Raw genomic sequence first — 8,850 nt, 5'->3', positions numbered from 1 at the left:
CTTTCTCTAACTAAGCTTTGTATGGCAGTGGTGCTATATAGCGCCTTAAAAAAACCCGCTGAAGAACCAAATGTTTTTTGTGTGTCTGTGTGTAGACTCCCCACTGCATACTATTAAATAAAACTTCAAAGTGATGAAGAAAGCTCTGAGCGTGACACCATAAATCAGATTTTCATTGATGAGCATGAATATTCAACAGACGTTAAATAAGGACAGGAACATTGTTACCAATGACAAACTTATTAAAGAATTAAATAAGGGCCTAAAAGATGTCAGACCATACGCATCGCTGCCAAAAGAACAAAAAACAAACAAGTCCACTTTTATGTCCAACCAGATAAGTTTAGGTCATATTAATGATATTTATTAAGGCAGACTGCTTTATTACTACCCATCATGATCAAATGTCACTTCCAAGAAACATAAAAGAGATTAGTACATGCTACTCATTGCAAACAGTGTGATGGGCCTGTGCTTTGTGAATTGGTGTGCACTTCAGCAAATGAAATTAAGTGTCATCAGCTCAGTCCTTCCCGTTAATAGAACCACAACAAAGAGCATTTCACCTGGACCTCTTCAGATATACGTTTGAAAGCATGCATACGCCATAAACCCTGGGCAATCACAATGATTAACAGGCCTGTGTTTGGTATCAGTGCATGCGCAGGGCAGTGATTTCAGGCATCGTGTTCGTCAGAACTGCGTCAGAAGCGATGAACTCACTGGAGGGGAGGGGACTGGAGGGGCGTCGCTTGTTAGGCAGACTCATAGCGCAGCGAGTATCAGCACTAGGCGTGTGTGAGGAAACCTCTGGGAAAGGGGGAATCTAGCTTATTCTGTTTATTTTGGAACGACAATAAACAGGCGTTAATCTTTAATCTACTACAAGCATTCAATTATTCCGTCTCGTGTCTCTGGTCTCCGCCTGAAGCAACGCGCGTGAAGAATCGTGAGCGGCAGCGCGAGCTGGAAGCATCTTTTCAGGACCTTGGACAGAGCGTGCGCATACAATGGCACCAGTGACGACAGAAGAAGCACATTTCGGTGAGTAAATTGTTGTTATTTATCATTTTCGGAGAACATATGGTATTTGTGCATGGTTAAAGAACTGTTTTTGGGAACGTGGCTCAGTAACAGTAACGCGGATTTTCACTGATGCGCGAGGACAGGCATAAATAGGCGCGTGCTCTATTAGTAGGCTCTGACATCACTGGTGTATGAAGATGCTAAAACGCGTTGAGATATTTGTCAGAAGCCTTCGGCGATAACGCATTAGTCACATAAGAGTGCGTGATTTGTTTTCTGAGAGAAAGACAAAAGGCTGACAAGAGCATCTTAGTTAATTTACAGGAGACGTGCTGCACCCACCATGAAAGCGGACATTTCCAGATTCACAGACACTACTGCACTAACACATGGTTGTAGCTTGTCAGGCTTTTGTAGCTAAATCGAAATGAACAGTTCTTTGTAAACGTAAATAGTAATCTCTGCCATGATTTAAGAGACTGTGATCTCCTGAGACCTTGTTCGGTGAGGAAAAAGTGGCATTATTTTTCTTTGCCTGGTTTTACATGGTTTGAACTGTTATCGTCAGCACATGTCAGTGTTTGTGTTGCCTCAGATGCTAAACAATTTATATAATCTCTCTACTTTTCCTGATTGAAGGTGTTTTAATATTTCATGGCAATGGTAAGTCTACATACATCTATTAAATAAATCAATTATTGGTGTTTTTTTTCTTCTCAATTTCCTGTTTTATACATAGCGGAGGTTCCTGTGAGCGTGGCAGTGGTGAGTGTGTTTGGCCTGGTCTTCAGCGTCTCCATCTTTGCATGGATTTGCTGTCAGCGCAAAGCCAACAAGGCTAGTAACAAGACCCCACCCTATAAGTTTGTCCACATGCTGAAGGGAGTTGACATCTACCCTGAGAGCCTGAATGGAAAGAAGAAGTTTGGAGGAGAAAAGACACCAGAAGCTCATGGAAAACAGACCCTCAGTCCCAGCGGTGGACGGCCAGAGCTCCATTTGGACCTGGAGAAACGAGATCTTAATGGAAACTTCACTTCCAAGCCACCAACCCTCCAACTCAAGGTGCGTAGCTCCCCAGACCTGGACATCCCGTCTCAGCAAGCAGGCTTTGGGTCAGGTGGTAACCAGGAGGCTGGTACTCCAGAAAGCGTTGTGTCCAGTCAGACACCGACACCGGCTGTGGAGAAATCTCAGGACAAAGAGGGTGGCCTGGGGACACTCTACTTTTCGGTTGAGTACAACTTTGAGAAGAAGGCTTTCATGGTTCACATCAAGGAGGCCCACAGATTGTCTCCCACGGATGAACAGTCATTGACCTCTGACCCCTATATCAAGCTGACCTTGCTGCCTGAGAAGAAGCACAAGGTGAAGACACGTGTTTTGAGGAAGACTCTGGACCCAGCCTTCGACGAGACCTTCAGCTTCTATGGAATCCCATTTGCACGGGTTTCCCAGCTAGCGTTGCACTTCATGGTGCTGAGTTTCGACCGCTTTTCACGTGACGAAGTGATCGGAGAGACCCTCGTTCCTCTGGCTGACATCGACCTATCCGAGGGGCGCGTCCTCATGAGCCGAGACATTATTAAAAGGAATGTCAGGGTAAGAATAGTTTTAATTATATTTTCTTTCACATATAAATATAAATATGCATGTATTTAAATATAAGAACTATTTATAATAACAATGTATTATATATATAGACAGTCAGTAGTTGGTCTTGCTTACTGTGGACAGTCAATGACACACCCAAGTCTGGATCGAGAAACAATTAATGGTGTCTGTTTGTCTGTTGGGTCAATAAATAATCTTTTCCATCCGTCTTAAGGCCCACAGGTTGTAAATTTTTAATTGACCCACTAATGGACCCCACATGACTCAGTGTTTCTGCCTTTAAATACGGACTGCATGTATTTAGGCTGATAATAAATGAACTAGCCTGTTAACAAAGAGTCTACACCAATTTTCTTGTCACATATAATGCACTCCTAAATGCATAAAAAGCTTTGTTGAGGACTGAAAGGCCACATGCCTTATTAAAATAATAGTAAACAGGGCAGAAGTCATAATCTTTGACAAAATCTTGTTTTGGCAACACAATTTCACTGTTGTGTGCATAAGAATTCACTCCATTTGAGCTGAAAGAAAAGCTATTATCTTTCATTGGTGACTGTGGCTGCATATAGTTAAACACGCATAATTATGCCTCATCGGTTGAGAGACATTCCGAGTCATCACTGTGGCAGCAGCAGGACCCTGCTGATGTGTTGCCAAGGCAACATGCTGCCCTGTTCACACATAATTGGAGTCATACATTGGTGTTGTGCCAAGGGAATGATTCACAGTCAGTTGCTCGTAACGTTAACGCACTTAGAAGTTGTCTTCTCAAACCTGCCTAGGGTTAGTTGCCCAAATGTGAAATCATAAAAAGAAGGTGTTTTGGACTTTGTGATGCTGATTGTGTTCAAACCTTGCAAGAACATATAAATAAATGTCTTGGTTCTTTATCTTTATCTGTAGAGGAGTGCTGGTCGAGGAGAGCTACTTCTGTCCCTGTGTTATCAGTCGACCACCAGTACTCTGACTGTGGTGGTACTGAAAGCTCGCCACCTGCCCAAGACTGACTCCAACGGACCCTCAGGTGAGGTTAAAGCTCGGGTCAGATAGAAGCTGTGATTAGCTGAAGCACCATGGTTAATATACATATATATATATATATAGAGAGAGAGAGAGAGAGAGAGATTCCAGACATTTCAAGAACTGCATGTTTTAAAAAAACAAAACAATACTTATTAAGGAAAACACAAATAATTTTAACAAAAAATTAATTACATTTTGATTGTATGTTTTTATTAAAATCATTTTAATTAAGTTAGACAGTTTTAATATATCAATACTTCTATGAATATAAATTTTATTATTAATAATAATGATGATAATAATATATACATTTAAATAATATTAGGTGATCCTGCAGCCTCCTTGAAAATTTCCTAAGAACCCCTAGTTGACCCATGGTTGAGAATCACTGATCTGGAATATTTTATATACATATTATAAGTACTAGTATTATTGTAGCATCACTGAGGTACTGTTATAGTTTTTATTAATATTTATTACTTTTTTACTTTTTATTTTTATATTTTCCATTTTTTTATTTTAGTTTTTATTCATTTTTATTTCAGTTGTAGCTCATCAAGTAAAACTAAATGAAATGAGAAATTTTGCCTTGCCAGCTAGATTAAATAAATAAGAATTCAAATATTTTTATATAGTTTACAGTTATTTCATCTCAAGTAACGTGTTGTTTTCTATGGTTTTAGTCAACCATAATAACCATGATCAACACTTCTTAAGCTGTATCGTTCGTGAGCTCCCAGTGCACAATGTATAATTTCTGTGCATCGACTGAAGTATTGATTTCTGTCTCACTCTGTTTATTTCTCTTCCTGACGACTTTTTTAGACCCTTATGTGAAGGTGAACCTGTTCCAGGGGAAGAAGCGAGTGTGTAAGAAGAAGACGCACGTGAAAAAGTGTGCCCCCAATCCCGTCTTCAATGAGCTCTTCGTTTTCGACCTGCCCTCGGAAGACGGCCTGCGAGACACCAGCGTGGAGCTCCTGCTGCTGGACTCCGACAGAACGTCCCGCACACCTGTCATCGGCCGGCTCCTCCTGGGCACCTCCTCCCCCGGCACCGCCGGTGAGCACTGGCGCGAGATCTGCGACCACCCGCGCCGACAGATCGCTAAGTGGCACGCGCTGTCCGAAGACTAGCTCTGTTGGTTGCATTGCCGACAGATGCCCAGGAACTGTCATTGGAAATCCATGGTTGAGTGGGTAGGATTTGAACTGTGGACTTGTCGCGAGTAATGTCCTCTGGAAGTCAAATGATCTCAGTCATATCATTGGGGTGGGGCTTCTTCTAAAGGGGGAGGCGGCAGCTGAACCCGACCAATTAATGATTCCAAAGACTGTCTCAGATGCCCGATGCCGCTTTTTCTTCATGCTTCATTCGAAACCTGATTGATCACCACTTTGTGCAGTACCGAATGTCATGTTGCTATTGCTGTTCTTCTCTACTCACTGTTAATAATACTCCATTATGCATTAAAATTAAAGAAAATCCTGGTAATGTGATGATGATGATGTAAATTAACTGAATGATCTGTTTATTTTTTAAGAGATGCTTTTATCTTTTGTTTATTCAGATGTTAAAATTCATTTATTCTCTTCCTTTTATACTTGATTTCTCGACTTTTGTTCGTTTTCGTGTTTTCTGCCTGACGTTTTTGTAAGTTAACATGGTGCGGAAGCAGCCTAAATTAGGCACGAACTAGCAGAGACTGATGTGTTACTGCAGGACAACTGCACGAACTGAACAGGACCGCATGCAGTGCGTGTGTGAATGTGAGTGTGTGTCTGTGTGTGTGTGTGTGTTAGTTCAGTTCCAGTGGAGTGTGAGACAGAATGTTGTTCTCTTCACTGTGAGCACAACGGTGGAAGTGATGTATATGTGTATTACTATAAAACATCCAGTTCTGAGAAAGAAATACCGTGTGTCTCCTATGTCATTTAGTTAATCTAAATTCATTCCATCTGACGGAGCATTATGTGTTTTAATGCTATTTACTGTGATGAGCAGGAAGTCTGAGTCAGTGGTTTTATGTCACACTCAAATCAATACTAGTGATTAGCATTAGAGAGAAATATACAGATTAAGTAATGTACATATATGTAATGTCTATAAAAGTTTCTCAGGAAACAATCTAAATTAATATTTTTATTCAGCAAGAATGCATTACATTGTTCAAAAGGAGCAGTAAAGAAATTTATAATGTTGCACAACATTTCTATTTCAAATAAATGCAGTTCTTTTGAACTTTCTAAACATCAAAGTAGCCTGTAAAAAGTTTTATATTGATATTAAGCAGCACAACCATTAATAAGAAGAAATGTTTCTTAAGCTCCAAATCAGCATATCAGAAGGATTTTAGCTTTGCATCACAGGAATAAATTACATTTATTTATTTATATATAGTGCATTAATTAATTCCCATTGACTCCACTTCCAAGCCTCATCATGCCCACCATTGAGGTGACCAGAGATATCAGCTTTATATATATATATATATATATATATATATATATATATATATATATATATATATATATATATATATATAGATTACTTTACATTTTAATATTATTTATTTATTATATTATCTTGGCATCAGGAGGAACTCTATCCTCACAAAACCTGTGGGTGGATCGGATCCTCTTGGATTGGTGGCAAAATGAGCTAAAGCTCTATTCTTAGCCGTCAACGTCAGTCCACTGAACACAATACTGATGTGTCAGTACTCCAGGTTTTTAAAAGCATGTGTTAGTTTGTACGATCATGAGCACCCACACTTACCATAAATACTTAATTGCCTCGTAAGCGGTTCACACACCCATGTGAGAGAGTGGCCAAAAAAATCATCACTCAAAAATGACAAACATACACTCAAATAAAGATGCAAAGAGGCAGTTGTGTTTATAGAATTCAGTCAAATTTATCTACAAGATGCATTTAATGTATTGAAGATTGATCATTAAAAAGAACATTGGAAAGCAAAAGAAATGTACAGATATACACATATGCAGATGTTTGTATGCATGTGACAGTTAAAGAAAATATCATGCTGAGGCTAGAAGAGAAACGTTAAAAATGAGAGGACAGGCAGAGAGAGGGAAATCATAAAGTGACAGGAATTGTGAAAAGTGTGTGTGTGCTGTGCATGCAAATCTATAAGATGACTAAGGTTCTGACGTCAGGTAATATACAATGATGCATCAGCTGGTGTCTCTCCAGTTATACATCAGAGAATAGGTCAGCATAAAGAGCACTGGGCAATGGTCAAACCAGACACACACACACTCCGATCCATCAGACAGATCTGCCTTCACACCTGTCTGCACATAAAATGGAGAGATTAATATCAAAAGACAGCTCGGACTCTGCACACCTGAGAAACTGATACTCTCAGTCACTAGATCTGCTATGCTGTCTACTGCAGACATAGAAAGCTGTTATTTAAGGTAGCAACTAAATCTAAATAAAAACACAGGAATCATCTGAATCGTATAGGCAGATAGTTTGGAATTTGCACATTTTGCTAAGCTAACAAAGTTATACTTTAAGCATAAAAGTACACACATACACAAGAATTAGGTAAATGATAGATATAAGTTTGAATGCAACATGCAATTTAATTAAAGTCACATGTAGGTTACATACATAATATGAAGTTATATATATAGCAATGATTAGTTGCTCGAGTCCTTTTAGTGTCATTTAGGTGCATGGAAAGGCAGTTTCCATGCCATTCTGTGAATGCATGAAGACCAGAGATTAAGAGGTCTGTAAGGAATCTCTGAAAGTCTGTTCTTTGTCGTGAGGAGGGGAATGTCAATTCTAAAGCACTCGTGAGTTGTGACTGTAGTTACTATCATGTGATGGTCATGCGATCATCTCTTTGACCATTTAATCTTGATTACTTGCCCTAAAATTGACAATCTCCTTGGAATTGTCAATAAGTGTTCTTTTGTTTAAATGCTGTGAGCTACTCAAAGCTGCTAGTTGGTTCAGGCTTGGGGCCAGGATCTGATTTATGAACATCCTGTTGTCTTGGGCCTCTGTGGAATTCATCTCATGTTTCAACCATGTTTTGACTACATCTTAGATTGTCTGATTCGGTCTGATATCCTACAAGGGATTGAAGACAGAAAGACTGAATTGGATTTTAACTTGCCTCAAAATATTCTAAGCAACATAGGCTTCATATTTAATTAATAATTTTTTTTTATCATTAATATAACTAATATAAAATTAGTCCGTTTGAATTTAAAAAGGTAGACATAAAATTGAATTGAACTTTAAAGAAATTCCTAATTGCAATTGTTAATCAGTAGTGTTTGTCAAGACTTTGAACGTTAGGTTGTTTTAAAATGCGTAAAATGCTTTAAAAGCTTTATATGTTTAAAAGTGTGAACCCTAGTGAAACGTAAATACACTAAAATGTATTTGAAATACATTTATTTCATGCTATGTGTACTACAAATGAATTTACATATATATCTGTGACGCTGGACCGCAAAACCAGTCATATGTCATATTTTTTTCTGAAAGCTGAATAAATAAGCTTTCCATTGATGTCTGGTTTGTTAGGATAGGACAATATTTGGCCGAGATACAACTATTTGAGAATCTGGAATCTGAGGTTGCAAAACAATCTAAATACTGAGAAAATCACCTTTAAAGTTGTCCAAATGAAGTTCTTAGCAATGCATATTACTAATAAAAAATTACGTTTTGATATATTTACAGTAGGAAATTTACAAAATATCTTCATGGAACATGATCTTTACTTAATTAATATCCTAATGATTTTTGGCATAAAAGAAAAATCTATAATTTTGACCCATACAATGTATTTTTGGCTATTGCTACAAATATACCCCAGCGACTTAAGACTGGTTTTGTGATGCAAGGTCACATTTATGTACTTAATAAAATTACCCTGCAATTGTACTTTTAGTATACTAAACTGGTATAACTGAAGTCTGCTAAATTGGAACAACTAATTTTGTGGTTAATGTAGCGTCTGGACCAATCAAAAACACAATTTTTCATTTGATTTAACAAATCAGTTATTCATTAGATTAACAAGTCGTCACAGACCCCTCACCCAATAGACTGGGCGCCAGGATGTCTGCGAATGACCACAGGCCACTGGTTACCATGGCAACCACGACACCTTTGCTAGACCAGAGCCATTTA

General features: G+C 38.5%; 1 protein-coding gene across 1 annotated transcript; it reads left to right on the top strand.

Moving 5' to 3' along the window:
• The first annotated feature begins 764 nt into the window (after positions 1 to 764).
• On the top strand, positions 765 to 5,565 carry syt4 (synaptotagmin IV). The gene is made up of 4 exons (XM_016247261.1): positions 765 to 1,044; positions 1,766 to 2,628; positions 3,547 to 3,667; positions 4,492 to 5,565. The coding sequence occupies exons 1-4, from the start codon at positions 1,011 to 1,013 to the stop codon at positions 4,800 to 4,802; spliced, it is 1,329 nt and encodes a 442-aa protein (XP_016102747.1). The 5' UTR covers positions 765 to 1,010; the 3' UTR covers positions 4,803 to 5,565.
• The last annotated feature ends 3,285 nt before the right edge of the window (positions 5,566 to 8,850 follow it).

Source organism: Sinocyclocheilus grahami, unplaced genomic scaffold (genome assembly GCF_001515645.1).
Source record: "Sinocyclocheilus grahami isolate Dianchi unplaced genomic scaffold, SAMN03320097.WGS_v1.1 scaffold24.1, whole genome shotgun sequence".
Lineage (NCBI taxonomy): Eukaryota > Metazoa > Chordata > Actinopteri > Cypriniformes > Cyprinidae > Sinocyclocheilus > Sinocyclocheilus grahami.
This window is presented reverse-complemented; position numbering and strand designations above follow the sequence as displayed.